We start from the raw sequence: 17,349 nt of genomic DNA, 5'->3' as shown, positions 1-17,349 counted from the left end.
TGTGTAAATATGCATATATATGGTGTGGCATTGTAGGATAAGAACTGGACTGCTAACTGCAAGATTGGCAGTTCAAATTCACCAGCCACTCCTCAGGAACCTATACCTGGTTGTTATGAGTTATAACTGACTTAACAGCACTTAACATAAGAAAAACATATAATAATTCATGCCGGGGGTATAGTTACTGATACTTCTTAGAAACAAGCACCTTGTGAGAGTCGTATACTGAAGGAGAAAGGTGAAAGCAATAGTCTTGTGGGGCAACTCAGTCAATTGGCATAATATGCAAGGGTATATATTACAGTGGGTTCCAGTTTATACATGTAAAAGTTTATTCTAAACAAAACATGTTTAAATGTGTCTCTAAAATCAGTAAATGACTGAAGACAAGTCCTTTCAGTAATATACTCTTCTTAGTCTTCTTAGGGTGCCTTCAAAAAAGGATGTTTTTTGTGTCATGGAAAAAAATTTTGAAGTGAAGGCTAATATCAGATTTCTAACAAAACTAAAGTAGATTTCTTTTCAAATCACTGAAGCTTTGAAACATGCTTATGGAAATAATACCTCACATAAAACATCGAAGTTTAGATGGATCAAGTGTTTTAAGGAAGATTGGAAAACCCTCAAAGATGAGTTATGAGAGGGAAGATTGTCAACCCTGTGGAATGAAGAAACTGTGGTTGAAGTCCAGGAACTGGTAGAAGATGGCCATAGAATTACCATCGGTGCAATAGTTGCTGAAGTTGGTATCTCACATGGTTTGGCATTATTAATTTTCAGAAAATATCTTGGCTTCAGGAAGCTTTAGGCTTGATGAGTGCCAAAAGCATTTACTGAAGATCAGTTAGCTCAAAGATGATCTTCCATCAGTCTTTTAAGCAAAAGGGAAACTAGTAAAGATGATTTTATACAAGGAGTTGTAACTGGGATGTGTCTTGGATTTACTGATGTGATCAAGAGAGCAAGGTCCAGTCAAAATTGTAGCTTCCAAGGGGATCTGGTAGGCCAGATGAATCCAAGGTAGAGTGGTCAGATCAGGTTATAGTGACTGTATTTTTTTTATCCCCAAATGTTAATCATGATAGATTTTCTCTAAGAATGCATGATGATTATGGGGGCTTACTAAGAAGAACTTTTAAGAAAATGGAAAACTGCATCAGTAAGGAAAAGGCCAGGTTAATTTAGCCAAATAAATTTTTGTTTTTTTTTTTCCTTCACAACAATGCATCTGTTCATTCTTCAAGGGCAGCAAGAGCTGCCCCATGGGAAAATTTCATTGATAAACTTTATCCCATCCATTCTACAGACCTATTCTTGCTCCTTCAGGATTCTTTTTGTTCCCCAGATTTAAAGACCATTTAAAAGGAAGAGAATCTGAATCCCTCAAGAATGTCAAAAATGCTCATTTGACATAGTGTAAATCAAACAGCACAGAATTCTTCAGGAACGGGTTAGAGAGATGGTAACAATGTCTTCAGAAGTGTATAGACCCAGATGGTGGAGATGTTGAGAAACAATAGCTTCACATTTTGATATTTTTGTTTAGTAGAGATTTCTTTGTATTTTTTTTTTTTTCCAGCAGTATCTTTTTACTTTCCTTCATAGTTCATAAAGTATATGTTATACATTCTAATTTGGTGAGTAGTTTCTGATGTCTTAAAAACTTGTGAGTGGCAGTGCAATTATTGATATTTGCTCATCTGGGGCAAAAGAAAAAGAAGGAAACCAAAGATTCAACAGACCATAGTCTATAGGACTAATAGTCTACATGTATCATGGTCTCGTCTAACCTGAATGCTAGATGGGACCCAGCTACCTCTACTGAATGCTCTGATCAGGGCCACAGTAGATGGATCATGATAGTTACATAATAGAGATAATGTACATACTAGAGATCAATGCAGAATAGACACACATTCTTAAAAAGGCAAAGCTTGCTGGACCAGTTGAGACTAGAGAAGACCAATTGAGACTATAGGAGATTAAATGGTTAACATTTACACTAAAGCAAGATGAAAAGGACAATTGGGCAGGGAAACTAGTTGACTGAAAATGGAACAAGAATGGAAATAATGAGAATGTTGACACATTGCAAAATCTGTTAACAGTGTCACTCAAAATTGTAGAGAAATTGTTGAATGGGAACCTATTTTACTGTCTAAATTTTCACAAACAACACAATAAATGATTATTAAAAAACAATAAAATATTGAATTAAATTATGTGATAGAATGAACTAGTGAATGGGTGTGTAGGATCAGCTTCTTTGGTTGTTTTTGCAAGATACAAGCCTTAATACTACTACTGCTATGTGCTGAGTAATTGGTTCTAACCCATAGTGAACCTATGCACAACAGAAGGGAACACTGGCCATTCTTGTGCCATTCTCACAATTGTTTATATTTGAGCCCATTGTTACTGCTATTGTGTCAATCCATTTCACTGGGAGGTTTTCCTCTTTTTCACTGACCCTACACTTTTCCAAGTTTGATGTCCTTCTCCTGGGAATGGTCCCTCTAGACTGTATGTACAAAGTATGAAAGACTTGATTTTAAGGAACATTCTGACTGTACTTCTTCTAAGAAAGATTTTTTTGTTCCTCTGGCACTCCATGATGCTTTCAATATTTTTGACTAACACTGCAATTCAAATGATAGATTCTTCTATGGTCTTCCTTATTCATTGTCTAAGTTTCATATGCATATGAGGAGATAAGACAATACCATGACTTGGGTCAGGAGCACCTTAATCCACAAATTGACATTTTCACTCTTGAAGACTTTAAAGAGGTGTTTTGCAGTAGATTAATTGAATGCAGTATGCTATTTGATTTCTTCACTGCTGCTTCCGTGAACATTGATTGTGGATCCAAACATAATGAAGTGTTTGACAAATTCAAACTTTTCTCCATTTATCATGATGTTATTTATTGATCCAGTTGTGAGGATTTTTGTTTTCTTTACATTGAGGTGTAACCCATACTGTAGACTGTAGTCTTTGATTTTCATCAGTAAAAATTTCAAGTCCTTCTTCTTCTCAGCAAGCAAGGTTGTGTCATTTGCATATGGCAGGTTGCAATATGCAGGTCCTGCAATCCCAATGCCATGTTCTTCTTCATATTATCCAACTTTTCCAATCATTTTCTTAGCATACAGACTGAGTAAGCAGAGTGAAAAGAAACAACTCGGGTATACACCTTTCCTGATTTAAAATCATTCAGTATCCCTTCCCAAGTGTCTGTCAACAGATAAAAGAATAAATAAAATGTGTTATATATTAGAACATACAAATAAGCTGTTCAAACTCACCAGCTGCTCTTTAGAAACCCTATGTAGGGTCGCTGAGTTGGACCTTAACAACAATATATACCTACATATTTGGTGGTGATGGTGTTGTGCTGCAGAGTTGGTTCCGACTCACATAGGTTTTCTGAGGCTATAAATCTTTATGAGAGCAGAAAACCTCATCTTTTCCCCATGTAAAGCCTGGTAGCTTCAAACCGCTGATATTGAAGTTAGCAGTTCGACTGGTAACCACAACACTACCAAAACTTCTTACCTACATATTTACTGATTTTTACTCTTTAAAGAACCCAGCCAAAGATATATGGCAATGACTGTGTAGAAAGGCATAGGACCAGACAATGTTCTGTTCTGTTATAATTAAGGTAGCCATGAGTTGGAGCAGATTCTAGGGCAATGACCAACAACATATACATACAATGGGATCTTATTGAATCATAAAGTGAAATGAAGTTCTGATACATTCTATGTATGACATGTTGAACCTTGAAAGTTTATGGTGAGTGAAAAAGTCAAATACAAAAGTACAAATATGGTCTAATTCCACTTATCTGAGATATCCAGAATAGACAAATGCAAAGAGATCAATGCTTTTTTAATGGTTACCAGGGATGAATGGAAGGTGGAAATGGGAAAATACTGCTTAAGTAGTACTGAATTTCTGTTAAGGCTAATGAAAAAAATTGGAAAAAGACAATGATGATATTCACTCTACATGTGAAACAAATAATACCACTGAATTGAACATGTAAAAATGGTTGAAATTCAAATGCTGTTATATATATATTTCACCCAATTAAAAATATTAAAGGATGGAAATACAATTATTTCGTATTTTATTTTCAGTCTGTTATATATGTTAGGCAAAGAAATGATCAATTAGTTTACATTCTACTTATCCCACCACTCATCTTTCAGTTTGCTGTATTGTGGTGGCTTGTGTATTGCAATGATGCTGGAAGTTAAGCCACTGGTATTTTCAATATAAGCAGGGTTACCAGTGATGGACAGCTTTCAGGAGAACTTCCAGACTAAGACAGACTAGGAGGAAGGCTACTTCTGAATGGTTAGCAAACTGAAAACCTTATAAATACCAGCAGAACATTATCAGTTATCGTGTCAGAAGATGAGGCCCTCAGGTTGGAAGGCATTCAAAATATGACTTTGGAAGAGCTGCCTCCTCAAAGTACAGTTTATCATAAGTTTGTGAATGGAGAGAATGTTCAGGACCTTCATTTGCTGATAGGGCACAACTAAAAATGAGGAGAAACAGCTGCAAACATCAATTAATATTTGGAATGTGTAATGTACAAAATATGAATCTAGGAAAACTGGAAGCAGTCAAAAATGAAAGGGAAGGAATAAAGATGGAATTCCCAGGTATTAGTGAGCTGAAATGAGCTAGTATCAGTTTACTGTGCTGGGAACAACAAATTGAAGAGAAATGGTATCATATTCATTGTCAAAAAGAACATTTCCAGATCTATCTTAAACTACAATGCAGTCTGTGATAGAATAACATCCATACACCAAAAGGAAGAACAGTTAATACTATTATTATTCAAATTTATGTATCAGCCACTAAAATCAGTCATGATGAAACTGAAGAATTCGACCATCTTCTGCAGTCTGAAGTTGATCAAACATGCAATCAAGATATGTTCATAATTGTTGGTGATAAGAATGTGAAAGTTACAAACAGGAAGGATTAGTAGTTGGAAAATATGGCCTTGGTGATAAAAATACTGTTGGATATCACATGACAGAATTTTGCAAGACCAATTACTTATTCATTGCAAATCCAGTTTTTCAACAACATGAAAGGTAACTACACCCATGGACCTCACCAGATGGAATACATATGTGGGAAGAAACACTGGAGAAGCTCAACATTATCATTCAAACAAACTCACAGGCCAACTGTGGAACAGACCATCAATTGTTCATATGCAAGTTCTGGCTGAAGTTGAAGAAAATGAAAGTCAAATATGAAATTTTGGCGACCATATCAAGAACAGATTTGATGCATTAGAAACTCATGACCAAAGACAAGAGGAATTGTGGATAACATAAAGAACATCATATATGGAGAAGGCAAAAGTTTATTAAAAACAGGAAAGAAAGAAAAGACCAAATGGATGTCAGAAGAGTCTCTGAAACTTACTCTTGATTGTAAAGAAGCTAAAGAGAATGGAAGAAATGATAAGCGAAAGAACTGAGCAGAAAATTGCAAAGGGCAGCTCACAAAGACAAGCTCAAGTATTATAATGTGCAAAGACCTGGAGTTAGAAAACCAATAGGGAAAAACACATTCAGCATTTAAGAACAGAAGAAAAAATTTAAACCTCGACTAACAAGATTAAAGGATTCTATGGAGTCCTGGTGTGGCGCTGTAGAATACTGCACTGGATCTCAAGATTGGTGGTTCAAACCCACCAGGCACTTCCCAGAAACCATGTACTGGGTCGCTGTGGGTCGGAACCAACTCACTGGCACTTAACAACAACAACAATGGGCAAAATATTGAATAATACAGAAAGCATCAAAAGAAGAAAAAAGAATACCCAGTCATTGTACCAAAAAGAAATGGTCAATATCTAACAATTTCAAGAAGTTACATGTAATCAAGAACCAGTGGTGTGGGAAGAAGAAGTCCAGGTTGGACTGAAGGCATTGATGAAAAACAAGGCTCTAGGAACTGACAGAATACAAATTGAAATCTTTCAATAAACTAATCCAGCCCGGGAGGAGCTCACTGTATGGTAAGAAATTTGGATGATAGCTACCTGACCAACTAATTGGAAGAGATCCATATTTGTATCCATTCCAAAGAGAGTTGACTCATGTGGAAATCACAGAACAATATCATAAATATCACATGGAAGTAAAATTTAGTTGAAAATAATTTAATAATGGTTGCAACTATACATCAACAGGGAAATGTCTGAAATTCAGGCTGAATTCAGAAAAGGATATGAAACTAGGGATGGATCTAGGCTAAAAGCAGAAAATACTGGAAAGATGTTTATTTGTGCTTTATTGACTTTGTGGATCATAACAAACTATGGATAACATTACTAAGAATTGGTATTCCAGAACGCTTCATTGTGTCATGAAGAATCTGTACATAGATCAAGAGGCAGCTGTTCGAAGAGAACAAGGGAACACTGAATGGTTTAAAATCAGGAAAGTTGTACACCAGCATGCACCATATTTATTCAACCTGTATACTGAGTAAATAATTCGAGAAGCTGGATTATATGAAGATGAACATGGCATAAGGGTTCGAGGAAGGCTCATTAACAAGCTGTAATATGCATATGATACAACCTTGCTTCTGAAAGTGAAGAGGACTTAAAATACTTATTAATGAAATTCAAAGACTACAACCTTTAGTATGAATTGTACCTCAATGTAAAGAAATGAAAATCTTCACAACTGGCCCAATAAATAACATAATGATTAATGAAGAACAGATTGAAGTTATTAAAGGATGGAATACAGCTTCCAGACTAGGATAAGAGGCCTAGTGATTTACTTCTGAAAACTAAATAATAAAAATCTTACAAATCACGACAAAATATTTTCCATTATAGTGCTGATAGATGAGTCCACTAGGTTGGAAGGCACTCAAAATAAATAGTAACTACAACAATGATCTTAAGAATACCAATGATTATGAAGATGGCATAAAACTAGGCAATTTCATTCTATTTTACATGGGGTCAGTATGAGTTGGAGCTGAGTCAATGACAACTGACAACATTCTACGTATAAAATTCGAAGTTTTGTGTGAGTTTAAATATTTAGCTGTTCTTAGTGCTGTAGGACAAGCACTGAACCTCAAGGTGGGTTTGAACTGCAAGGTCAATGGTTCAAACTCACCAGACAATCCTAAGAAACCTTATATAGGGTCACTATGAGTTGGAACCAACTTAAAGGCACTTAACAACAACAACAATTAGTTATCTATTTTTCTATGTTTATTTCATTTCTATGTTTGCCTGTCTTACATCAGAATTGTGTGACGCATGCAAGAATTGTTTAAATAGAAACTATAAGTAATTAACAACTGGCATTTAGTGTAGTGGTTACGAATTGGGCTGCGAACCTTAAGGCCAGCAGTTTGAAACTACCAGCCACTCTGTGGGAGAAAGATGAGGCGTTCTGCTCCCGTAAAGATTTACAGCCTCGGAAACCCTGTACAGGGTCACTATGGGTCAGAACCTACTTGACGGCACTTAACAACAACATTTAACTCCATTAATATTTTCAGTTATGAAATAAATGACTGTATTACAAATCATTAAGATTTTAAAAGAGCAATTTTCCAAATAATTTAATTTTTTGTTTGTTATATATTATTGCATGTTTATAAATGTTATAAATAAAACATGTTAAGTAGATAAGTCATTTGGCTCTGAGTATATGGATAAGTTCATTATTCTTGCAAACATATTCAAGTATTTTACATCTATAAAGCAAGAGTGAAAAGTGGGTTTGACATAGTTTGAAGAATTTAACTTAGCAATTGCAAGGGTTTGGCTTTGTGGGAACAGGCACACCTCATGTTTATGTTCAGTTACTGACACATCTACTTCTACCTCAGGAAGCAGTCATAAACTTGAGGTGATACGGTAACATTGAAATACACACAAAACACAGCAATGAAACACACACACAAAACAGAGCTGTGATTTTAGTGTGTTTCATTGCTACTACTATTAATAAGGTGAGGAGCTGAGTGACTGTTAGAAGATGCTGATTTTCTTTCATTTGGATTCTTCAGAGACCGTGCATTTACAGAGCTTTAAACAAATGGACTATTTTACTTTTGCTGCTTTTCTACCATTTACATGCTGTTGTTGCTAAGCACCTTCTTGTTGGTTCTGGTAGTGCAGTACTTTTCTGATCCTTTGTGCATCACCATTGCTCTTTTGCCCTTCTATTTTAAGGGTTACCTCACATGCAGGTACTTCAAATGTTCATGTAAAAATTCCGTTATCTTTTAACTTCATTTAACTCTTTGAAGTCCTCTGGTATGTTGCCTTAGTTGCAACATTTTAGTTCAAGAAATCCAAATTATGTTATTATTTTTCCTTCTTCCCTTCCATTTTTCTTTCTTTCCCTACCCTCTTTATCCTTGCTACTTCACTGTGTTGTTATTGCTAAGTGCCTTTGAGTGGGTTCTGACTTATAGTGACCTGCTGGTGAATTTGAACCACCGAACTTGCAGTTCAAACTGACCTTGCGTTCTAGTGCATTATCCCACAGTGCCACAGCAGGACTCCTTACCTCATAATAAACTGGGGAAAAAACACAAAATCCAGGGGAAAAATAAGGGAAAGGAAAGGAAAAAGGTGACATGAGGATGGAAGTGGAGGATTTAAAAATTGTAATGGTAGAACATAATACATGCATTTTGTTTATGCTTGTTTAAAAGTTTAGAATAGAAGGATTTTAGACTAGCAGGACAAATCTGCTTAACTTGCCCAAGTCATAGCATATAGTTTGTGAAGAGAGCACTTTTTTATTTTAACCTTTTCTATTGTGAATTGGATATAGGAGTTCTGGTAGCATAGTAGTTATGAATCAGGCTGCTAACCTCAAGGTCGGCAGTTTGAAACTACCAGCTGTTCCGTGGGAGAAAGATGAGGCTTTCTGCTCAGGTAAAGATTTATATAGCTTAGGCAACCCTATGCAGGGTCACTATGAGTCGGAACCGACTCCACGGTACTTAACAACAACATCAAATTGTGAATTGGGTAAGGGTTTATAGAGCAAATCATCAGTTTTACATTAGATTCATACACATATTGTTCATACACATATTGTTTCATCTCACTGATATCAGTTCCCTCAATGTAGCATAACTTATCCTACTTCCTCCCTGTGTTTCTTATTCCCATTCTCCTTCTTTCGAACCCCTTCTGAACTTTGTTCTTGGATAAATGTTACCCTTTTGATCTCAAGTGGTTGATTATTCTAAGTTGTATATACCTCATTAGTGGTATTGTTGTTTGAAAATTGTGCCATAGTTCCAGACTTGAGGAGTGACTAAGGACAATTGTCTCGCTGATCCACCATTCTCTATCCAACCAGTAAACCTGGTCATTTTTATGATATTGAGGTTTGTTCCTCATTATTCTTCCTAGGGGAGCTCTATATGAATATCAAAAATTTCAAGCTTTTTAGTAATTAGTGTTTACTTTCTTTTGTACCTTCTCAAAGCATTTTCTACTTCCTGCCCATTAACTCCTCCCACCAGAAGGCAAGAATATTAATAGAACACAGGACATGTAGCCAAAATTGCAAAGTTGGAAATAGTCATTTTAACAATACAGCTTTCAGTATGTATATGTGTTTCTACATTTTAGTATCATAGAGCAGTGACCAGAAAGAACTACTTTTTATTTGATCATAGTTTGCTATATATGCACTGTAGGATGAGCACTGGACCACAAGCCAGTTTGAACTGCAGAGTCAGAGGTTCAAACTCACCACTAGCTCTTTGGAAACCCTATACAGAGTTGCTATGGGTTGGATTTGACTCGATGGAACTTAACAACAACAGCAACAATCTATCTTACTGAAATTTGACTCCCTGAGTTTTTGAATGACAACATAGGGTAGTGTAATGAGCACTGTCCTAAGAGAACATTATGTTTATGAGACCTGGCTTCTGATATAAATCTGTAATATTGTATGAACAGCATCAATTAAAATAATTTTATTTTTACTAATTATTACTTTTTAACTAAAAATGATGTAATGATACTATAAACAAAAAAATGTCTTGCATGCTGCATGAGCTGAATACATTATTTACTGAATGAATGAATGAATGAATGAATAGGGCTCTGTCCACAAAGACACTTCATATAAAACCTACTGTCCCTTACACTAAAAATGTGGGAACTGAACACTTGTCAAAAGCACATATTTCTGGGTTTTTCCATAAGAGATTCTGATATTATGCTGAGTGAAATTAGCCGGTCACAAAAGGACAAATGTTACATAACACCATTATTGTAAAAGCTTAAGAAAAGATATCTATATTAAAAGGGAAAAATATGTTTTTGTTGGTTACCAGAGGTGGGAGGGAGGGAACAGTAGAGTATAGGGTAGGGGATAGACACATCATAGTTCAGGAGTTGGGGAGGGCAATACCCAAAAAGGGGGAGGGGATGGAAGAACAAGGTAGATAGGGGAACACTGAGGCAGGTTTTCATAGGCTAAATGGGACAGAGGTAAATAATGATGTATGCTCAACCTTGGAACAACAGGGCTCTGTGATATAGGGATTGAGACATAGTCTGAATGGGTAAAAAGAGGGGAAATGCTGTTAAGATGCTTGACTGTCTTTTGAATATTGGTTTCCCTTGCCTATTACTGTAAAATAGACACTTGAGTGGGATAGAAAGGAATATCTTGAAACTTGATTATAGAAAGCTTGTAAGCCTGTCTTCAGGCTGTATCTGATTATATTACCTAAAAGGTGTTCTAGAACTTGCCTAGTGAAAGAGGCTTCTTGTGGAGCCTTTGTAGTGTGTATAGGACCTTAGCTGGAATCCTGAGCCTCATCCAGAACCTTCTGAGGTGGGACATTCCCACTTGAAATGACAAGAAGACCAGCCTGGAGCAGCTAGAGGAACAGAAGATACTTCTTGAAAGAAAGACCATCAGGGAAAAGAAAAAAAACAAAATGGCAGTCTGACTGGCTACCACAAGAACAAGCAAGCTGTTTGCTCGGGATCCATAAAGGCAAGCAATCAAGTCCCTTCAGTACAAACCGCTTTCCAAGACTGAAACTCAAAAAGAATACAAGAGCAGGCATGTAAGCTTGCTGGTGACCGCATTGAAGATGTGAGCTGAGTTTGACTACATTCCATAGACTTCTAACAATCTGGAGATGAGAGAGACAAGAGGAAGGGCTGGTTGGTCTGAAGTATGGTGAGACCTGGGGATTCCTGGGCCTGTGGACAAGGATATGGCATCCAGCTAATAGGAAGTGAGGTGAGATGCACAAGAATGCCTAAATTTGCAGACAGTACTCCTTTGACCTAACTTCAATGGTTGGATGATCAAAACTTGACTACAGGAAGATAAAAAAATTTGATAAAGGAAACAAATGTAAATTGCTACAATTGATGAACTTGACCTATACTTATGGATGCAGTAGCTTAAAATACCAATTGAGAAAGAAGAAATCTTCATTCAAGGATCATTCCCATCCCCTCTGTACATAGAGTTGATAGGGATGGGCACCATAGCCACTGGCTACCTAAAATGGGGGCTGGTGGCTATAAAGGCACAAAATGTCTTTCTTATAAGTTTTCAAGAGGAAGTTTAGTTTCAGAGTGTGCAGGGGAAGGGAGAATGCCCATTGACTAGTTTTCATCTTGTCTAAATGGATCTGGTAAAAGGAGATGGGGATACGATTCTTATGATTCAATAGTGAGTAATTGTTATCATGACTAATTGCGATTGTCACAACTGTAAAGGTAAAAGTTTTGTACCAAAAAAGGAGGATTATTAAATCTTTCAGTCCAGGAACAGAGGACCCAAGCACCATCCATAGAGTAGAGCATGAGTGGAACATGGAATCCTGTTCAGAGAAGCAGCGACACCAGACATGGAGAGATACAGAAGCTGAAGACTCTAGACTCATGGAAAGAGAAAGGCTGTGTGTTGGCAGCCAGGAGGCAGGCTTGTAGAATGTGCCCTTTGGTTGTTTAAATGATTATATATTCTTGAGTGTTTTGTGTACATCCAAAAACAAAACAAAAAACCCAGCGGTAATAGAAGCAAATACTGTTGAATGATGATGCATGGAGGGGATTATAATCATTGCAATGAAATGAAATACAATAGGATGAGTGTAAAACTAATGTTCTTGCATGTAAACTTTCATTCAATTCATAATAAAAACTAAAATCTGCAACAAAAAAAAACCCCTTTCTTTCTTTTTAGTAAAGTTACCCACTATTTATAATCAGTTACAATCAGATTGCCCAAATCTTATTTTAATCTGCATCATATCATTCTTATTTGTGTACATAGTTTATCTTCTTACTGTAGTATTGTTGTGGTTGTTGTTAAGTGCCATTTAGTTGGTTCTGACTCATAGCTACCCTGCGTAGGGTTTCCTAGGAGCTACTGGTGAGCTTGAACAGCTGACCTTGCAGTTTGAACTGATCTTTCAGTCCACAGCACCACACCAGGACTTCTACTAGAGTATGGTTGTTGTTGTTGTTAAGTGCTGTCGAGTTGATTGCGACCCATAGTGACCTTGTATAGGGTTTCCAAGGAGCAGCTGGTGAGCTTGAACCACTGACCTTGTAGTTCAAACAACTTTGCAGTCTGACACATTAGCCCACAGTGCCACACCAGGACAAAGTACGGCACTATGTTATTTTCTTCACATATGTATTTTTGTATACATTAGGAGCTCTGGTAGCGTAGTGGTTACGAATCGGGCTGCGAACCTTAAGGTCAGCGGTTCGAAACTACCAGCCGCTCCGCGGGAGAAAGATGAGGCTTTCTACTCCCGTAAAGATTTACACCCTCGGAAACCCTGTACAGGGTCGCTATGGGTCAGACCCGACTCGATGGCACTTAACAACAACAGTGTTACTAACTAAAATATTTTCAATATAGTTAAAATATATGTCTTTCTCACTCTCTAAAGTATGTAAAGCATGTAAAAAGGCTACAATATTATTTCATTAGTTTAGTTCTATGCAAAGTAGATTGAATGGGAAAAAGTGATTTGGACATACTGATTTGAATTGTGAGCAGGACGTCTCTCTTCCTCTGTGTTATTAGATGTCTCTGGAATTAGCTTTGTGAAGCAAGGGGTAAGATCTGGATGGGGACAAAGAAGATCCAAGTTTCTTGGGTGCACTAACTTGTCATGATGCTATATCAAACTTTACTCAAATAGTTTCCAAGGATTTTCCTTGAAAAGAGAGCTCTGTGCTAAACTATAAAAGTAAATGCTGCCATCCTATATCCTCACTTGGAAATTAATGATGCATGTTAGTATGATGAAATGAGAATTCCAGAACCAAAGAAATACCTTTACATTTCTTTCACTGTTTTTAGGAGACCTGGTGTGCCGCTGTAGGATAAGCACTGACCAGCAAAATGCGTTTGAACAACAAAGTTGGTGGTTCAAACTCACCATTCACTCCTTGGAAACGCTATGAGTCGGAAATAACTTGATGGCACTTAATAACAATTCTTTTTATATGACACTCAGAAAATCATTTTGAAGAGTATTTGCTTTTGCATTTGCACAAAGTATTTGTCTAGATCAGTGGCATTCAACGTGTAGAACTGGGCCAGTGGCATTAGTAACACCTGGGAACTTGAAAGAGCTACAAATTCTCAGGCCCCCATAGTATGGTAATGATTCAGAAACACTACAAATGGGGCTCAGAATCCATGATTTAAAAAGTCCTGCAGGTGATCTAAGGAACCCTGGTGGTAGTCTCAGCTGCGTTTGAACCTACCATTGGCTGTGCGTGAGAAAAATTTTGGCTACTTGCTTTCATAAAGAGTCATGTGGTAGTTCTAATCAGTCCTACAGGGTTGCTATGAGTCAGGACTGATTTGATGATGCGCAACAACAACAACAGGTGACCCGAGGCCTGCCAAAATTTGAAAATTAGTGTTTTAGAATAATTACTATCCAGGTGTTCTGTATGGGTAATAAAATTTTCTTAATTAGGAAGTGAATCATTTAAAAGCTTAACAGACTTGATATTCACCTGGAATGTTCGTTAAAAAGACAGATTTCTGGCTCTATTTCTACTTAGATCAGAATTTCTGGGAAGTGGGACTCTGGACTCAGCATCTTTCATCAGCCCAGTATACCCGTATGTTCCTGCTGCAGGTTGTCTTCAGAACTTACTTCAGAAACTCTCCCATAGATTTGAGGTTGAGAACACCACTCCTGGATTCCTTTGATATTCGGATTTTGAATAATCAAAAGTTGAGGAACTCCTACTTCTGTCAGAGAGGAGTTCAGGATAAATGTGGATGTGATGATGTTCATGTGTTAAATAGCATCTCTTCTTGAAATGTAAGAATAAATACTATAGATTATTATGTGTACATGGTTATTGATTAATGAATGAAGAAGGAATTAATTTATAGTTGGATTTATACAAAGTGAAGCATTCCTGATTCTAACATACTTTCTCAAATTTCAACACCCATTCTTGGGACTCATTCGGACATCTTACACTCAGAAAGTTATGGTCCACAAAAGTAGAGGTGATCTTGACCACCAGAGTAACCCTTGGGATGCAGGCTGGCTAGGCAGAGTTATTCATCAAAGTCATTGTGTGTGAGCTCCTTAAAGTTGAATGACAACAGCAGTTTGCTGGGCTCTTTCTGATTTGAGGAATCCTTGGATAGTTCAAATAATTAACCTGCTTGACTGCTAACCAAAAGGTTGGAGGTTCAAGTTCACTCAGAGATGCCTTAGAAGAAAACACTTGCAATTTAATTCCGAAAATCAGTGATTGAAGACCCTATGGAGCACAATTCTACTTGGACATACACTGGGTTGCTATGAGTTGAAATTGACTCAACAGAACAAGGAACTGGTATCATCATTGGAGGCTACTCTGAAGAAATCAGGGAACATAATGTTATCTTGGACAACTTCTAAAGAAAATTGAGATCACTATAATGCCATATTTTGTGTTCTAGCTCATAGGAAGTACTCTAAGAAGAAAGTCCCTGTGGAGTGACTTAAACATCATTTAAGAATTACTGAGTAAACACATATAAATATATTTGAGATCAAAAGTATGTCTTTTTTCTTTTAAAGGCCAGTGTCCAGTTGCTTAGGTATTCCCAATGTTATTTTGACAATAAATAACACTTAAAAATATATTTTAGTGTATTTTAATATATAGTATGTGATTGTGTACTAATATACACTTTCTTCTGTTTTTAACCTTAAAAAAAGCAACCACCAACTTTAATATTCTAAAATGAGAACAATTAAATTCTACATCAAATTGTTTGTCATTGCCCTCTAACAATATTCTAATATTGTTGTTGTTCTGTGCCTTTGAATCATAAAGACCCTGTAGGACAGAGTAGAACAGCTCCGTAGGGTTATTTAGGCTGTGATTTTTATGGAGCAGACAATTATAAAAAAACCTGATTTAGAAAATGTTGGGATATTTAGTGTTCTAGAATTTTAAATGTGGCACCAATTAAAGAATGCTTGAATATGCTTCAGATATTTTTATATTCCTACTTAAAAATAAAAAATCACTATCACACCCGTAAGTAAATACTGATTTTCTAATTTTCATTACTGAGTGCCAAGTGGGCAGTATTTCATTTTGTTGTGCATAAGGTCAATATGATTAGGTACCAACTCCGTGGCACCTAACAACAAAGTCTGTCACAGGAAAAGGGTGTAAGCAAAGCTTTTCTTTATCTAGTCCCTTGTACTCCCTGCCCTTTTCCTATCCTTGGAATTTAGATTTTTTTCATTTTCATTGCGCCAGGGAAGGAAGAGATGACACAGAAGTCTGCAGTTAGTAAGGAAGTCAAATTCTTGGCATTTCATTTTCAAAGGCTTAGCATGGATATTTAAATGTTTGAAAAAACACAAAGAGAATTAGAAAAGCAGTATTTACTTATGGGTGTGATGGTGATTTTTATTTTTAACTAGGAAAACAAGCCTCCACTATGGAAACCCTCTGCAGGGTCACAATGTGTCTTAACCAACTCTGTCGCACACCACCACTACCACCATCAGACCACCACCACCATCAGACCTGAGGTGCATTGGGTAGGAATCAAACCCAGGTCTCTCACAAGGAAGGCAAGGTTTCTACCACTGAACCATAAACTTAAAAAAAAAAAAAAAAAATTATGTGTTGTTGTTACTAAGTGCCATCATGTCAGTTTCAACCTATAATGACCCTGTATAGAGTTTCCAAGGAGCAGCTGCTGAGCTTGAATTGCTGACCTATGGTTCAAAGGGCTTTGCAGTCCAGCAAATGTGATGGTGGTAATGTACCATGGAGTCGGTTCTGACTCATAGTGACTCTGTACAGGGTTTCCGTAAATCTTTATGGAGCAGAAAGCCTCATCTTTCTCCCGGAACAGCTGGTAGCTTCAAACTGCTGACCTTGAGGTTCACAGACTGATTTGTAACCACTACACTACAAGAGCTCTTTACACTAAATGTGTTGTTATTGTTAAGGTGTCATTGAGTCGGTACCGACTCATAGCGAATCTATGTATAACAACAAAATACTGCCTGATCCTGAATCAGCTTCACAATTGTTGCCATTCTTGAGCCCATTGATGCTGCCACTTTGCCAATCCATCTCACTGGGGGTCTTCCTCTATTTCTCTGACCCTCTATCCTACCAAACAACATCCTTCTCCAGTGACTGGTTCCTCCTGACAGTATGTACAAAGTATGAGAGACAAAGTTTGGCCATCTTGGCCTCCAAGGAGCACTTTAGCGGCACTTCTTCCAACATAGATCTGTTGGTTCTTTTGGCAGCCCATGGCACTTTCAATATTCTCCTCCAACACCATAGCTCAAAAGCATCAATTCTTCTACGGTCTTCCTTATTCACTGTTCAGCTTTCGCATGCATATGAGGTTATTGAAAATACCATGGCTTGGGTCAGGCGCACCTTAGTCTTCAAGCTGACATCTTTGTTCTTCAACACTTTAAAAAGGTCTTGTGCAGCAGATTTGCCTAATGCAATATGTCATTTGATTTCTTGACTGCTGCTTCCATGAGTTTTGATAGCTGATCCAAGAAGAATGAATTCCTTGACAACTTCAATCTTTTCTCCATTGATAAAAATATTGTTTATTGGTGCAGTGGTGAGGATTTTTGTTTTCTTGACATTGAGATGCAATCCATCCCGAAGGCTGTGTTCTTTGATCTTCATCAGTAAATGTTTCAAGTACTCTTCACTTTCAAGAAGCAAGGTAGTATCATCCTGGCTTAGGAGTAATTAAATGTCTCTGTGAGTTCCAGAGT

At 37.0% G+C, this 17,349-nt stretch overlaps 1 protein-coding gene across 1 annotated transcript in view; it reads right to left on the bottom strand.

Annotated features, from left to right (window-relative positions):
- The window catches only part of RXFP1 (relaxin/insulin-like family peptide receptor 1), a 100,677-nt gene extending 86,310 nt beyond the window's left edge, over positions 1–14,367 (bottom strand). Inside the window, exon 1 of the mRNA XM_006867936.1 lies at positions 14,187–14,367. Coding sequence (XP_006867998.1) covers positions 14,187–14,367 — 181 coding nt within the window. The remainder of the gene's footprint in view (positions 1–14,186) is intronic.
- Between the last annotated feature and the right edge of the window lie 2,982 nt (positions 14,368–17,349).

The sequence above is a fragment of the Chrysochloris asiatica genome, unplaced genomic scaffold, assembly GCF_000296735.1.
Source record: "Chrysochloris asiatica unplaced genomic scaffold, ChrAsi1.0 scaffold00112, whole genome shotgun sequence".
NCBI classification, from domain to species: Eukaryota; Metazoa; Chordata; class Mammalia; order Afrosoricida; family Chrysochloridae; genus Chrysochloris; species Chrysochloris asiatica.
The sequence above is the reverse complement of the archived record's forward strand: the minus strand, read 5'-3'. Positions and strand labels throughout refer to the sequence as shown.